The 17,535-nt window shown below is 32.9% G+C and overlaps 1 protein-coding gene across 5 annotated transcripts; it reads left to right on the top strand.

The window, feature by feature from the left end:
- Positions 1-280: 280 nt before the first annotated feature.
- LOC107952783 (uncharacterized) lies at positions 281-3,820 on the top strand. 5 transcript variants are annotated; one of them, XM_016887954.2, is made up of 9 exons: positions 281-594; positions 1,219-1,247; positions 1,376-1,622; positions 2,005-2,076; positions 2,174-2,244; positions 2,340-2,490; positions 2,753-2,833; positions 2,940-3,035; positions 3,427-3,820. In XM_016887954.2, exons 3-9 carry the CDS (start codon positions 1,377-1,379, stop codon positions 3,529-3,531), a joined length of 822 nt encoding a protein of 273 aa, XP_016743443.1. In that variant the 5' UTR covers positions 281-594; positions 1,219-1,247; position 1,376; the 3' UTR covers positions 3,532-3,820. The 5 variants fall into 5 exon arrangements, with proteins under 5 accessions (XP_016743443.1, XP_016743446.1, XP_016743445.1 ...); XM_016887957.2 differs by lacking the exon at positions 281-594 and adding an exon at positions 632-699; XM_016887956.2 differs by lacking the exon at positions 281-594 and adding an exon at positions 641-722.
- The last annotated feature ends 13,715 nt before the right edge of the window (positions 3,821-17,535 follow it).

The following is a 17,535-nucleotide window of genomic DNA, read 5'->3' as shown; positions in this document are numbered from 1 at the left end:
TTTTTTAAAATTATTATAATGTTTACTATGTTTAATCAATTTTAACATATTTTACATTTTAAATATTTTTACAACATTTTAATATTTTGATTGGTCAACTATTTTTTTAATGTAGTTGGCAGTTAGGTAACAAAACGGGCAACAATCCAAAATTCAGCACTAAAATGAAACAACAAAAAGTTTAAGTAGTAAGGTAAGAAAACAGGTATAGTTTAGGGACTAAATCAAAAAAATCTTATCTTTCGTCATTTTACATCGAGCAAAGATTCACCAAATCTACGGAATCTCACTTCTTTCACGGTCCCATGGGATAATTCTATTCCTCTTTATTTCCCTCGGCTTGTAATAAAATGGAAGCCATTGTAAGAACCGGTAAAGAAACTTTGAAGGCAAACAAGCAACGGTGCTGCCATTGTTGCAGTTGGAATCTTGTTTTTCCTTTCCTTTTTTTTTTTTCTGTTCTGAAGCAACCGGATTCAGTCTATTGCTTCATTTCTAGAAACAACAACCCAACAAGTAAAACAAAACAAAAACGAAAACAATAATAAAAAGATGGTTGCTTTCTTCTTTAACAGAAAACCCAATTCCTTACTTGTAAGCCTTTCCTTCTTTTTCTTTTCCATTGCATTAATAGCATCTATATCATGTTAAGCATGATATTTTTGTTTCTATTTCAAAGCAGCTTTATTCATTTATCAAGTTGGTACCTTTCTGGAACATGGGTCTCTTTCTCTTTCTATGTCATTTTCTTTGGCTTTAGATTTCTGGGTTTTTCTTCTTTTCCAATTTCCTCTCTAGATTTTCCATTTTCATCTCATTCCTTGCTTTACCATCTTCGTTTCCTTCGCTTTAGCTTTGATGGTTTCCATCTTCTGTAGCATATCTTTGATATCTTTTGTTTTTCCTTTTATTTTTGTTTTTCTCCTCTGTCTAATATACCTAAAAGTTATTCTGTTTGATTTTTATCACTTTTTTTATGCTCAATTTGTTTTTAAGTAAATCAAGACAGAACTTTATGCTATTTGTTATTTATGCTTCCAGATTAAGAACAATTTGTTGATAAGTTATGATGGTTGAGACTTTCATTTGACATCCTTTTAAAGCGGAAGCTTTTTAGTTTTCAGTTATTGTTTTATACCCTTTGTTAATCGTATTAACTCTTTCTTTTCATTTATTTGTTGTTAATGAAATTAAAAAGGGTTCTTATTTCCATTGCAGATTCAGCTTTTACCATAACTCTGGTAGAGGTACTCTCACTATATCTTTTCTGGTTGTGGTTGTATTGGATTCTCTAACAATACATGTGATTTTAGTATCAATTGAAGCTTCTGCATGTTTATTCTATAATTGCCCTTTTAACTTGTACGAATTGAAGGATGGGAGATCATTTGGTGTTGCTGGTGGACCGGCTGCTAACTGAATCCACCCTTGAAGCTGCTAAAAACCAATCACAACAAGGCATTACGCCAGAAAGCAAAGTTGATATAATCAAATTTTCGTCTCATAGGATGGAAGGGAATGTTGGTTCATCTCCAAGTAAATTGGTGGAGTGTAGGATTTGTCACGACGAGGAGGAAGATTTGAACATGGAGATACCATGTTCTTGCAGGGGCAGCTTGAAGGTCAGTTATACATCAACTGGTTCTTTTTACTTGGAACTTTAATATCATTACTGAATAGTATATTACTTTTCTCGAAAGCAGTATTTATCACCTTAAAATTTTGCTGTGTGACTTGTTTTGGGACATTGTAGGAGCAATGTCTTGTGTCTTAAGATCCAATGTTACCTTGCATGTAAGATAAAGAAGAGGTACTTATGCCTTTAAATCAGATATGGGAGTCATTAGAATATGTGGTTCAGAAGCTCTTTTACAATTTGAGAGGGTGCATAGTTCCCTTTTGACTTGTGTCTCAAGGAAACTAGGAAAAATTTACAGTGGACAGCATTTTACATGTAAGATATAACCCATACATCAATTGATAACTTCATCCTGACTGTTGCAGTATGCTCACCGCAAATGTGTTCAAAGGTGGTGCGACGAAAAGGGTGACACAATCTGTGAGATTTGCCGACAGGTCCAACCATTTCTTTTTTGTCAATTTATCATCTGCACCCTTCTCTTTCCATGAAACCAATTAATTCTCTTTTGCTGGAATATTTGCACAATTGCAGCAATATAAGCCTGGTTATGTAGCACCATCACCTACTTTATTTCGTTACGTTGGCTTTCCTATGAACTTCAGGTATATCTTGAGCTCCCTAGCTATATTCTATGCTTCTTTGTATAATTAAGGTGTTTTTACATCACTCATAATGAAAAGTTGTGATATCATCTCAGAGGAAACTGGGGAATTTCCGGGAGAGACTCGCCAGCTCCTCAGTTTATAGCAATGGTTACTCCTGATCATGATTTTCTGGAGTCAGATTTTGATGATTACTTGGCTCCCAATTCTCGAAGTGTGGTTTGTTGCCGTGTGGTTGCTATAATTGTATGTCTCTCTTCCTCCCTATATAGTTTGAATTGAAGATTCGTTTGTCTTTTACATGTTTGGTTTGTTTGATGAAATCTTCAAACTAGTCTGAGAAAGACAAGGTTAGAGGGAGGGATTTTGCATTTAATGTCAATGGTATTCATTGAAACTTGTCATGCAAGATTCAATATCTAATTTCTTTGTTATTATTATTAGAATGAGTTAATCTGAATTCCACCATTTTAACAACCAAGTTATTGATTCACATTCTTATATGCAGTTCACAGTTCTAGTGGTTCTGCGGCATGCTCTACCGATCATCATCAGTGGAGCTGAAGACTATTCTTTGACATTGTCTACTGTATGAACACATTAAACTAGTTATTTCATTCGTAGAATGAGCAAAATGGGGCCATTTCTTTAGGCACACTGATGCAAATGAGTAACTTTTCGGCTTTATGTTGCAGTTAGTATTGTTATGCACCATTGCGATTTTGTTGCCTATATATATCATGGTTAAGGCATTCTCTGCTGCTATCCAACGTCGTCGTCGACAGCATCAGGTTCGGAATACATTCACTTCATCGATGTTTTTGGTAAATCAGTATATAAGCTGGTGAAAATTACTTTTTATCACTTCACCTTGTGACATTTTCAGCCAACAAAGCCATATTTATTTTGTTGTAGGCTTCTTTTTTTTGTCTTCAAACAAACATAATACATATTCCTTGAATGCACTAATTGGAGACTGTCTTTGGTCTGCGTTTTTTCGATCTTCTTGAATTCGATCGAGTTGTAAAATAATATCCGGTTAGACATGCAATAGTCACATAACATAACCTGAAAACTTAACTGTACTGAATTGCTAGATAGATGCATTTTCATCTGCTTCTGCTTGCTTTTCTATCTGCCAAATCAGCATTTGATCATGCATTGAGTTTCACTGTTTTCTAGGAGCCTCGTTTTTCCCTGGCTGCTTCAGATGAAGAAAGTGATTTACCGCAACTGGAGCAGCAGCAGCAGCAACAGACACGGTTGCGATCTGTTCGTGTACATTAATCTAGTCGATATTGAATCATATGAATGGAAGAAGTGAACATTCAGTAGTCAAATTGTGTTTCCGGCAAGCAGGAAGCATATCCGATGATGGTTTGACTTCAACAGCTTCTATCATTATCAAAATCATGAACCTGAGATCAACAAAAGGACGTTCATGTTTCATCAGAACACGAAGTTTACTGCTAATAATGTGTACAGTCATGAAAATAGCAGCAATTGTATATATAACACTATGCTTGTAAATATGGATGATCCATTTATCATTTATGAAAGAATATTTATCCCTTAAGGGCTTGTGCAATGCTAAATAATCAGCTTTTACCTTTAAACTGATTTTTCCAAGCCAAAAAAAAATTAGAAATTTAGTTTTTCAACTAAGTTACATTAATCTAATACTGCATTATGTTATCCATTAACTTATACTCTTAATTTTAGTAATAATATTTTACATTTGAGTTAATTATTTCTATCAAGTATGGAAATTTTATTAATTTGTAAAGATTACCTTTATAAGTGATTTTAATATCCATAATATTGTTTTTATATTAAAATTAAATTTTTATAGATAATTTATATATTTTTATAATATATTTAAAAAATATTTAAATTTTGTATTTTCTATATCAATATTAGTGAATTTAGATATCATTTAAATTAATTTATATTTGTTTTTCTTCTAAAGGTCACCTTTAAAATAAATATTTTGGAGTAGTAATGGAAGAATTACACTTTGATCATTCAAAACTGATAAAATTTTAATTTAATCTTTTAAAAATTATAAAAATATAAATTACTAAAATAGTCATAAAAATATATAATTTAATTCCACCCAAATTTTTTTAGATTTATCCCTGTAAATAATATCTTTTGGTACAATATTCTTATGGGTCACCGGTTTCATGATTAGACAATTTGGGTTAACATTTTTAATATAATTAATTATTATAAGCATTAAAATAAGAAAAAAAATCAACTGTAATTAGCCGAATAAACAATCTAAACATATATAAATAATGTAAGAGTGGAACGCCATTGAAATGGAAGTTGATTATTAAATAAAAAGGAATTAGTATTGTTTTCTAAGGATGAGAACTTGTGGCTGATAGCTTGAAGTTGAAATCTCAAAATAATAATCATCAATTTGTTATTGCCGATGTACCAAAAACCAAATTGTTATAGGGAGATTGTACCAAAGCAAACGCCGATTCAGGTTGTTAGTCTCCTCCATGTGATTTTTCTTAGTCGAAATCTAATCACATTTGTTTTATTCAACCAAGTTTTCAATTGTCATCAACTCTCTCTCTATAAACTATACCCTCGTCCTTTTCATCGCATATAATAAACCCTAATATGCATCCGGTATAGTAAATGAAGACCGTAGTGAAAAGCAAAATGGCTTCTTCTTTACCATTTTACACCACAATTAGACCCACTTTCAAGCATTATAATAGGCCTCAAGCATAGCAAATCTACAGTAAAACAAGTTTTTAGCGGCGTTTGTACAAAAAACGCCGCTATAGATCGACCACTAGCGGCGTTTTTAGAAATGCGCCGCTATAGATCGAGCATTAGCGACGCTTTTTGAAAAACGCCGCTATAGATCGAACATTAGAAAACACCGCAAAATAATTCATCAACACGCCGTCGTTTTTTGTTGAGCCTTAGTGTCATCAGTGGCGCTTTTTGAAAAACGCCGCTATAGATGAGCATTAGCGGCGTTGTAAATTATTTCATCAACACGTCGTCTTTTTGTTGAGCCTTAGTGGCATTAGCAATGCTTTTTGGAAAACGCCGCTATAGATCGAGCTTTAGCTGTGCTTTTTGAAAAACACTGCTATAGATCGAGCATTATCGGCATTTTTTAAAAACGCCTCAAATTAATTCATCAACACGCGGTCATTTTTTGTTGAGCTTTAGTGGCATTAGCGGTGCTTTTTCGAAAACGCCGCTATAGATCGAGCTTTAGCAGTGCTTTTAAAAAACGCCGCAAATTAATTCATCAACACGCCATCGTTTTTTTAGCCTTAGTGGTATTAGCGGCGCTTTTTGAAAAAAGCTGCTATAGATCTAGCTATAGTAGCGCTTTTTCAAAAACGCCGCAAAAAATATTTTATCTGTCTATTTGTTATTGAACTGGTTTATTTATATTAATTAAAATGTAATTTATTTTTAATTGATTATTTAAATTCTTCAAAAAAAATAATGACACATAGAAAAAATTTGAAAATAAAAACATATAAAAATATATGTTAAAAATGAAAAAATTAAAATACTATTATTTAAAATAATTTTAAAAAATTTGAAAATAAAAACATATAAAAATATATGTTAAAAATGAAAAAATTAAAATACTATTATTTAAAATAATTTTAAAGCTTTTTGGGTATATGACTGATTGTTTGTCAATTTATATATTAAATAAATTCTTATATAATCGTAAAAGTGATAATATTAATTTTAAAAAATTGAATTAATTATCATTATAGTCTAAGGTTTATGGTTTAGGGTATATGGTTTAAGGGTTATGGTTTATGAGTTAATATTTTAGGGTTTATGGATTATGAGTTTAGGGATTATGGGTTGGGGTTTAAGATTTAGGGATTTATGGTTTATGAGTTAATATTTTAAGGTTTATGGATTATGGATTATGGATTGTGGGTTTATGGATTATGGTTTATGGTTTAAGGGTTGGGTTTAGGAGTTTAGTGTTTAGGGTTTAAGATTTAAGGGTTAAGGGTGGGTTAAGTGGACATGGTTTTAGGGTTAGGGGTTTAAGGATTAAGAGGGCATGGGTTAGGGGTTAGGGGTTTAGGGGTTAAGGCATTAAGGGGATAGGGGTTAGGGGTTTAAGGTAATTAGTGTGAAAAATATATGTTAAAATTTTGAAATACTATTATTTAAAATGATTTGAAAGTTTTTTTTGGGTATATCACTAATTTTTTTAATTTATATATTAAATAATTTCAAATTTTAAAGATTTCAAATTTTCAATAATTTTCAAGATTTCAAATTTTATCTAATTCTTTTAAATATTAGTTAAATTTTAAAAAAATATTTATTTAAATAAAAAAAATAAAATACTATTATTTAAAAAAATTTTAAATTTTTTTGAATATATAACTAATTTTTTTAATTTATATTGTTTTTAATTTATATATTAAATAATTTTAATTTTTAAAGGCATTAGCGGCGTTTTTTAAAGGAATTTGTAAGCATGAATGGTATTATGGTCATTGTTCACGACATGACAAGCAAGTGCGATAAGGATGCTATGTGCAAGTTTGGAAAACCCCATTTGAACCTTAGGAATAGTTTAAGATACAAGTGACATGTCATTAGGAATTAAGAAATCCGAGCTGGTTGAGCGGTCTGAGTTCGTGATATATGTGAGAATTTGAACTTGTTGAGTGGTCCGAGTTGTCCAAGTTCATTATGGATGCGATACATGTAACATCCGAGCTCATTGAGAGGTCCGAGTTCATTATAGATGTGTTGCATGTTATAAGTTTGCTTTGACTATGTATGTTTATGTGGTACATATGTGCAAGTTTCCGTGAACCTAATAGTATTCCAAGTGTTCAACGGGTATTATAATGAATGATGTGATGAAAGTCCCAAGATGGGCATGGTAATGAAGGTAAAGTTATTCGATATGCTACAGATACGTACAGGTACGTAAGTCATACTCATGAGTCATGCTTTGTTACAGGATGATATATGACGAAAAGGTATATTCACGTATATGTGTATGAATATTTGATTAATGAGCTAGAATACTTGAATGATGAATAATCTTGGTGATTATGTTATTATGCCATGAATAATCTTGGTGATTATGTTATTATGCCATCATATGATAGTTATCATGATATTACACTAAAACAATTTTGGACATCAACAGTTGTGTGATTTCAAAAATCCATCAAAAATTGTGGAAATTGAATTAGAGACTGAATAAGATACGATATTAAAGCTTATTGAATATAGTTTCACATAGAAGAAACAGTGTATGCAAAAGAGTTTCATATTATGAGATACTTGAACTTTTGTGAGATAGAGTTAGAGTGCTTTCGGGCTCCCCTATCTTAACTTTGGAAAATCACTAAAAATTGTACAAAAATGATAATGGGTTAGAATTTATATGAATAAATTTTTTATGAGTCTAATTTCAAGATAAATAGATGGGAACATCATCCGAATCCCGTACTAAGAGATAATAAATCTTTAGTAAGGAAAGGTCGGAACTATCAAATAGCAAAATAGGGGAGAATTTAAAGAATAAACTGTACTTATTGGATAATCCAAAAATTTTGAAAATTTAACGATAAGAAGATATGTGAGTCTAATTTCATATAAAATTAGTGGATCTTGATTTAGAATTTCATAGCTCAAGTAATGAGTATCTGAGTTACTATGACTCAAGTAAACAACTTAACTAGAACATAGTAAAAATGCAATTATAATTATATTACCATGGAGTCAAGTGGATAAATTGCTTATTATTTTCATATGGACTTAATAAGCTATAAGCTTACTCCCTCATCTCCATTTCTTTAGTGTTGTCAGGTCGGCTCGGGGTTGGAGATCGTCGGAGGCAACATCACACTATCAAGTTACCACCTTTGGAGTATTGATGAATCTTAATGTCTTCAAGTGAGTGGCATGTATAGGGACTTTGTAACACCCCTCGCCCGTATCCCATGCCGGAACAGGGTTTGAGGTGTTACCTGACTTAAACTCAGCCAATCACACAAAAACCGTGCCAAAAAATTTCAGTCAATTTAAAACTTTTCTTTTCATATGTAATCTGTCCCATATATGGGCTTACGAGGCCCAAAACATCACTAGCCAACATAGGCCAATTCACAAGGCCAAAACACTTTATCAATACAAGCCCACACCTTTGGCTAAATTATAATATCACATACTCAACATTAAAACCCTATACATGCCATAGACTCGAAATACTAGGATTTACTTACACCAATAGCGTGAGCTCGACAATGTGATAATCTCTCCGGCGAACTCCAACCCGAGCAGGTAACTGGAGTCAACAATCTATAAAACAGAGGAATGTAACAACGGAGTAAGCTTTTATAAGCTTAGTAAGTTTTAAGCAATGCAAACAAATAAACGCAGTTATACTTCGATTATTCAATTTCTCAAGAGGCCATATTCTAGGTATATTGCCATCTGGCCGAATATACACAAGCACATAATGCACGTTCTGCATTCTTATCACACTTAATCTGAATTCATATAACATAATTAAATCAAATACTTTCACATACTTTCACACCCCAACCAGGTGTATCATGATCATAAATATAGTTATAACATTTATTCACATATGTATCACATCACACTTATGATTCAATTCAAATCAAACTCACATATGAGTACATAATGCGTACCTGGCCCTCTTAACGTATTGAATGTATTCATTTGTCAATCTAACACGAGGTGCCTTAACCTTAGACTTTTATTCATTCACCGCCATTTCACCTGCTAGGCTCAAGGATCGATATCATGTCACCGGCATTATAGCCTACTAGGCTCAAAGGCCCGAATAGTATCTCACCGGCATAATAGCCTACTAGGCTCAAAGGCCTGAATATAATACCAGTACTAGGCCTGCGGGATTTAACCCGGATATAATGCCAGCACGAAGCCTGCGGGATTTAACCCGGATATATTACCAGCATGAAGCCTACGGGATTTAACCCGGATATATTACCAGCACGAAGCCTGCGGGATTTAACCCGGATATATTACCAGCACGAAGCCTGCGGGATTTAACCCGGATATAATACCAGCACAAAGCCTGCGGGTCTTTAAGCCCGGATATATTACCAGCACGAAGCCTGCGGGATTTAACCCGGATATATTACCAGCATGAAGCCTGCGGGATTTAACTCGGATATATTACCAGCACGAAGCCTGCGGGTCTTTAAGCCCAGATACACATCAAATATCATGCATATTTAATCATATATTAACACATCTCAAATACTTTTCTTTCATCTCATTTTCACACTTAGCATTTGATAGCTTATGCATAACATTTCACTCACATTCATTTCAAACTTATCAATCGATTATAAAAGCACATTGCATATTTACCAACATGTTATACTTACCATTAGGCCATATAAGCATGATACAATACACTATCATTTCATCTTTAACATTCGGCTAAATCCCTATCTTACAAGGAACACCGAACTCGCATAACATTTCATTTCACCGGCATTATAGCCTGCTAGGCTCAAAGCCCGATATCGTCTCACTGGCATTATAGCCTGCTGGGCCCGAAGCTCGAATATCATATTTCGATAGACAATTCACCTGTTCTTTCCTACTTTCATAACTTACACTTCAATCATGTATAACTGAAACACATATCTATGAACAAAGATTTTCATCCTTTCAACCACATAGGGTTTAATTTCCACATTGGAACACATATCTTAGTACATCATTTGATAGTATCAAATTCGACTAGATATGCTAGTCACATACGACTCATAACTTTAATTTAATATTCATTCAACACAAAGAACATATGTATATTTTCATTGAAGCATCATTCAATACAATACATCTTGCTCACTGATTTGCACACAACTATTCAAATTAGCAATTATAATATGGTTCCGCACATAGCCCATCCTTATCGATAATTTGCTTTGATTTTATCCTTACTCACATATATGACATAGGCATTTTCACCTATGCTTCTCAATTCACATTCATGATTCAATTTCAATCGATTTAACATGCATAAGTACATATCGCATGCCTGACCAACTTAATGTATTGAACGAAATCGATTGTCGATTTAACACAAGGTCTCATAGTTGAACATAAACATGAAACCATTTCTTATATGTTCGATTCACATCAATCACTTTAGTACCAAGCCACATTCGGCTACCAGAAAGGACTAATAAAAATAATTTTATACACATCATGGTTTCCTTTAGATATTTAATAATCACAAATCGTGATATCTCTACCAGCACATATACGGCATAGTTTATTCATTGTAACACTCATTTAGTGCATCAAATTTCCAAATCCAATTCAACTTAAGCATAATAGCCATAATCGGCTTATAGCCTTAAATCATTACATATTCGGCACATTAACTAAATAAAATTTACATTCTCTTTGCCATATTAATTTAACTCTTAGGCATATAAAAAGGAATCAAGCTTAAACACTTAAGAACTTACCTCGAATATTGTCGAACGATTACAATAGCTATTCGATTACTTTCTCTTTTCCCTTATCCGAATTTGCCCCTCTATGCTCTTGAGCTTAAATTCAACAATTTTAAACTTAGTCATTATTCGACTATTCAAGCATCACTTTTAGAATATATAATATATACATATTCGAATTTCACACATACAGATCATAGTAAGCTTATAAGAAATCAAAAAGCAACTCATTAACAAATTTTTGTCAATGTTTACCACATAATCATAATTTCACTGTAAGCTGTCTTCCTAAGCAACAGTCACTAAATCATTTATAACTAGAGCTAAGAAACTCCAAATCAATTGCCGTTAATTTTCCCTGAAATTAGACTCATATATATTCTATCCAAAAAATTTTCAGAATTTTTGGTTTGGCCAATCAATGCCAGAGTTTTCTTAAAGTTTCCCCTGTTTCACTGTTGGACTAATCTGACCACTCTTCACTACAAATCAAAGTTCTCATTGTAAAGAATTCAAAATATGTTCCCGTTTATTTCATTTGAAACTAGACTCATTAAGAAGTCTAAGAGTATAAACTTCATCTTATAACCATTTTTTTACAATTTATAATGATTTTATAAATACAAAATAGAGGATCTAGAAGTCATTCTAACCCTATTCCATATCACTTCAAATATCTCATTATCGGAAATTCTTTTGCTTACACGGTTTCTTTTATAAGAAACTAGACTCATTAATATTTAATTACATAATTTATTATGCTTCTAACTCATCTCCCACAATTTATGGTGATTTTCCAAAATCACATTACTGCTGCTGTCCCAAGCAGATTTATTACCAAATCATTTTTTTTCACACATACCTTGCATGCATGTTATTTAAACATGCATATTACAAATCAATCATCACATACCTATAAATTCACTTAAGCGTAATCTCCATTTCATCATTTTAAAGCACAAACATTACTCAATAGTGTCAAAGTTCACATTCGGAAATAATACATACAACATTTAGCCGATTTTTCCCCTTAGCATGTAATGCACATGCATGCTCATCCAACTTATATTTTTCATTGACAACCTCCTTAACTTCAATTTATTCACATCTTTAATCATGCAACATTCGACCATTATTTAACAACAATTCATGTATCCTTTTTATTAAACACTCAAAATCAACCATCTTCATACCTCATCACCAAAGACATCAAAATACCAACCAAGAATGTAACATTCATGGCCGAATATCATCTCCATCAAATAACAAAATTTGAACCATGGCTAGGTAGATTTCAAACTTACAACTTAAAATATACATGAATCTCAAAGAATAATATCAAACATACCTCAATCTAGTTACATGCATGGCCAAACTTCTTAGAAACTTTTCCCCTAGGCACCAAATATTCAAGAGCTTCTTAATCAACTTAAAGGTGACCAAATGCCTTAACTTCAATTTCTTCTTTTTCTTTCTTTAGGTACGGCAATGGAAGAAGAAAAGATGAGCCAACTTTGTTTTTATCACCCTTTTCTTTTAATAAAAATTCATATTTCATAATATTAATCCATTAAACATTTAATTCTTTAATATAAAAGACATGAAATGCCCATCACCCACTAACTATTATAATGCTAAAATGCATATATTATCTATTACCCATCACCTTGGCCGGCCACTACATTAAAAGTGGTCCATTTGACATGCAAGTCCCCCATGTCAATAATTCATGCATTAATAGGCCACTTCGAAATTCACCTATCACATTTTTAAATCTTATCACATGAGTCATTCCTTATAAATTAATACCTAATCGATAAAATAAAGGCACGAAATATTCACACATACAAATTCCACATACAATAAGTACAGAATATAACATCTAATTATTTTTGTGACTCAATTTTGTGGTCTCGAAACCACTTTCCGACTAGGGTCAAATTAGGGCTGTCACAACTCTCCCCCCCTTAGGAATTTTCGTCCCCGAAAATCTTACCAGAAGAAATAGTTTCCACTCTAAAAACGTTTTCACAAAATTCTCGGAAGCAAAATTTTCCATTCTTCACATGTATCTCTTTTTACCAAAAATCCGGAACTTTGGTCTACACCAACAGATCACATTATAAATACTTCAGTCACTTCATCAAATAAAATCTTGTACATGCAAACCCCATCTTACCGATCCTTTCTTGTCAGATGATAAATCATAATCCAATAATATTTCTCTCTTAGAAAATAATAAAAATTTTGATTCAATTTGGATAGAAATTCTATCTCACAACCACTTCTATAATACCACTGATTTCTTTTATTCCATATACTTGCATAATCTATTACAACTCAGATAAACAAACATTTCACAATCGGAGTTCATATAAAGATCCTTTACGTAACCTTTAACCAATCTGTATACTTATTCCATACCAGAACAATAATAACGCTGATAAGGGGGTGAGGTCGTTAAGCCTCGAAAGGAGCTTTCATATTTGTATACATAGATAACTTTATCACTCATCATCATAATATTACGCACATTGATTCAAACATTTCAAATTTCCAACTCGTTACAGATACATTTTCACATATCTCAGTAATACACGCAACTTTATTTCATGTGAATATTAGCAAAACATAAGTGAATTTATCACAATTCAAACTTTCATTTCTCTTACTCAAATTACCAATAATGTCTTATCAAGTTTCCACATTTAGTATTGATCACTTGTCAATATTTATCAAATCAGAAAACGTCTTACGATTTTGAGTACATCGCTTACTTGATGCCATAGTCCAACTGTGGTCTTATACTAGCTCTGCTCTGCCGTACAGATGCCTATTCCCGATAGGTCTTACACTAGCTCATCTATCTCATGTATTGCCATGGTCCAACCATGGTCTTTTCTGTCAATTCATTAGTGAACGATCATACTTATTCCCTGCGTTCCACCCAATTTGATCTTTCATTACCACTTACTTTATACAATCTTATACATATCTTTACACTAATGCACACATATCATAAACTTCTTTTCGTACCTTTCAATTCCGTCATATCACAAATATATTACAATCAGTTCATTAGCATTTTCGGATCAATTAATAATAGCTCGGTTGGAACACATCATTACTTGAGCAAAACAATTTATAAGAGTCGAGAGATATCACACTATCACGCTTTACTTATGGCATGTATATCTAGACTCTTATACTTGCTATGTTAGTCCGAGAACTGACTAAACCATAGCACTGATACCACTAAATGTAACATCCCTCGCCCGTATCCCTTGCCAGAACAGGGTTCAAGGTGTTACCCAACTTAAACTCAGCCAATCACACAAAAACCGTGCCGAAAAATTTCAGTCAATTTAAAACTTTTCTTTTCATATGTAATCTGTCCCATATATGGGCTTACGAGGCCCAAAACATCACTAGCCAACATAGGCCAATTCACATGGCCAAAACACTTTATCAATACAAGCCAACACCTTTGGGTAAATTATAATATCACATACTCAACATTAAAACCCTATACATGCCATAGACTCGAAATACTAGGATTTACTTACACCAATAGCGTGAGCTCGACAATGTGATAATCTCTCCGGCGAACTCCAACCCGAGCAGGTAACTGGAGTCAACAATCTATAAAACAGAGGAATGTAACAACGGAGTAAGCTTTTATAAGCTTAGTAAGTTTTAAGCAATGCAAACAAATAAACGCAGTTATACTTCGATTATTCAATTTCTCAAGAGGCCATATTCTAGGTATATTGCCATCTGGCCGAATATACAGAAGGACATAATGCACGTTCAACATTCTTCTCACACTAATCTGAATTCATATAACATAATTAAATCAAATACTTTCACATACTTTCACACCCCGACCAGGTGTATCATGATCATAGATCTAGTTATAACATTTATTCACATATGTATCACATCACACTTATGATTCAATTCAAATCAAACTCACATATGAGTATATAATGCGTACCTGGCCCTCTTAACGTAGTGAATGTATTCATTTGTCAATCTAACACGAGGTGCCTTAACCTTAGACTTTTATTCATTCACCGGCATTTCGCCTGCTAGGCTCAAGGCTCGATATCATGTCACCGGCATTATAGCCTACTAGGCTCAAAGGCCCGAATAGTATCTCACCGACATAATAGCCTGCTAGGCTCAAAGGCCTGAATATAATACCAGTACTAGGCCTGCGGGATTTAACCCGGATATAATACCAGCACGAAGCTTACGGGATTTAACCCGGATATATTACCAGCACGAAGCCTGCGAGATTTAACCCGGATATATTACCAGCACGAAGCCTGCGGGATTTAACCCGGATATATTACCAGCACGAAGCCTGCGGGATTTAACCCGGATATAATACCAGCACGAAGCCTGCGGGTCTTTAAGCCCGATATATTACCAGCACGAAGCCTGCGGGATTTAACCCGGATATATTACTAGCACGAAGCCCGCGGGTCTTTAAGCCCGGATACACATCAAATATCATGCATATTTAATCATATATTAACACATCTCAAATACTTTTCTTTCATCTCATTTTCACACTTAGCATTTGATAGCTTATGCATAACATTTCACTCACATTCATTTCAAACTTATCAATCGATTATAAAAGCACATTGCATATTTACCAACATGTTATACTTACCATTAGGCCATATAAGCATGATACAATACACTATCATTTCATCTTTAACATTCGGCTAAATCCCTATCTTACAAAGAACACCGAACTCACATAACATTTCATTTCACCGGCATTATAGCCTGCTAGGTTCAAAGCCCGATATCGTCTCACCGGCATTATAGCTTGCTAGGCCCGAAGCTCGAATATCATATTTCGATAGACAATTCACCTGTTCTTTCCCACTTTCATAACTTACACTTCAATCATGTATAACTGAAACACATATCTATGAACAAAGATTTTCATCCTTTCAACCACATAGGGTTTAATTTCCACATTGGAACACATATCTTAGTACATCATTTGATAGTATCAAATTCGACTAGATATGCTAGTCACATACGACTCATAACTTTAATTTAATATTCATTCAACACAAAGAACATATGTATATTTTCACTGAAGCATCATTCAATACAATACATCTTGCTCACTGATTTGCACACAACTATTCAAATTAGCAATTATAAGATTGTTCCGCACATAGCCCATCCTTATCGATAATTTACGATGATTTTATCCTTACTCACATATATGACATAGGCATTTTCACCTATGCTTCTCAATTCACATTCATGATTCAATTTCAATTGATTTAACATGCATAAGTACATATCGCATGCCTGACCAACTTAATGTATTGAACGAAATCGATTGTCGATTTAACACAAGGTCTCATAGTTGAACATAAACATGAAACCATTTCTTATATGTTCGATTCACATCAATCACTTTAGTGCCAAGCCACATTCGGCTACCAGAAAGGACTAATAAAAATAATTTTATACACATCATGGTTTCCTTTAGATATTTAATAATCACAAATCGTGATATCTCTACCAGCACATATACGACATAGTTTATTCATTGTAACACTCATTTAGTGCATCAAATTTCCAAATCCAATTCAACTTAAGCATAATAGCCATAATCGGCTTATAGCCTTAAATCATTACATATTCGACACATTAACTAAATAAAATTTACATTCTCTTTGCCATATTAATTTAACTCTTAGGCATATAAAAAGGAATCAAGCTTAAACACTTAAGAACTTACCTCGAATGTTGTCGAACGATTACAACGGCTATTCGATTACTTGTTCTTTTCCTTTATCCGAATTTTCCCCTCTATGCTCTGGAGCTTAAATGCAACAATTTTAAACTTAGTCATTATTCGACTATTCAAGCATCACTTTCAGAATATATAATATATATATTCGACTTTCACACATACAGATCATAGTAAGCTTATAAGAAATCAAAAAGCAACTCATTAACAAATTTTTGTCAATGTTTACCACATAATCATAATTTCACTGTAAGCTGTCTTCCTGAGCAATAGTCACTAAATCATTTATAACTGGAGCTAAAAAACTCCAAATCAATTTCCGTTAATTTTACCTGAAATTAGACTCATATATATTCTATCCAAAAAATTTTCAGAATTTTTGGTTTGGCCAGTCAATACCAGAGTTTTCTTAGAGTTTTTCCTATTTCACTGTTGGACTAATCTGACCACTCTTCACTACGAATCAAATTTCTCATTGTACAGAATTCAAAATATGTTCCCGTTTATTTCATTTGAAACTAGACTCATTAAGGAGTCTAAGAATATAAACTTCATCTTATAACCATTTTTTTACAATTTATAATGATTTTATAAATACAGAACAGAGGATCTAGAAGTCATTCTGACCCTATGCCACATCACTTCAAATATCTCATTATCGGAAATTCTTTTGCTTACATGGTTGCTTTTATAAGAAACTAGACTCATTAATATTTAATTACATAATTTATTATGCTTCTAACTCATCTCCCACAATTAATGGTGATTTTCCAAAATCACGTTACTGCTGCTGTCCCAAGCAGATTTATTACCAAATCATTTTTTTTTCACACATACCTTGCATGCATGTTATTTAAACATGCATATCACAAATCAATCATCACATACCTATAAATTCACTTAAGAATAATCTCCATTTCATCATTTTAAAGCACAAACATTACTCAATATTGTCAAAGTTCACATTCGGCCATAATACACACA

Source organism: Gossypium hirsutum, chromosome A07 (assembly GCF_007990345.1).
Source record: "Gossypium hirsutum isolate 1008001.06 chromosome A07, Gossypium_hirsutum_v2.1, whole genome shotgun sequence".
NCBI lineage: Eukaryota > Viridiplantae > Streptophyta > Magnoliopsida > Malvales > Malvaceae > Gossypium > Gossypium hirsutum.
Note: the sequence above shows the minus strand (reverse complement) of the source record. Positions and strands in the feature narration are given on the sequence as shown.

Bases quoted from the DNA above. Each gene is read 5' to 3' on its own strand.
- LOC107952783 (XM_016887954.2), top strand. From the start codon at position 1,377: ATGGGAGATCATTTGGTGTTGCTGGTGGACCGGCTGCTAACTGAATCC. The intron at 2,077-2,173 runs GTCCAACCATTT...GCACAATTGCAG, and splicing joins TCTGTGAGATTTGCCGACAG to CAATATAAGCCTGGTTATGT. The intron at 2,491-2,752 runs GTATGTCTCTCT...TCTTATATGCAG, and splicing joins GCCGTGTGGTTGCTATAATT to TTCACAGTTCTAGTGGTTCT.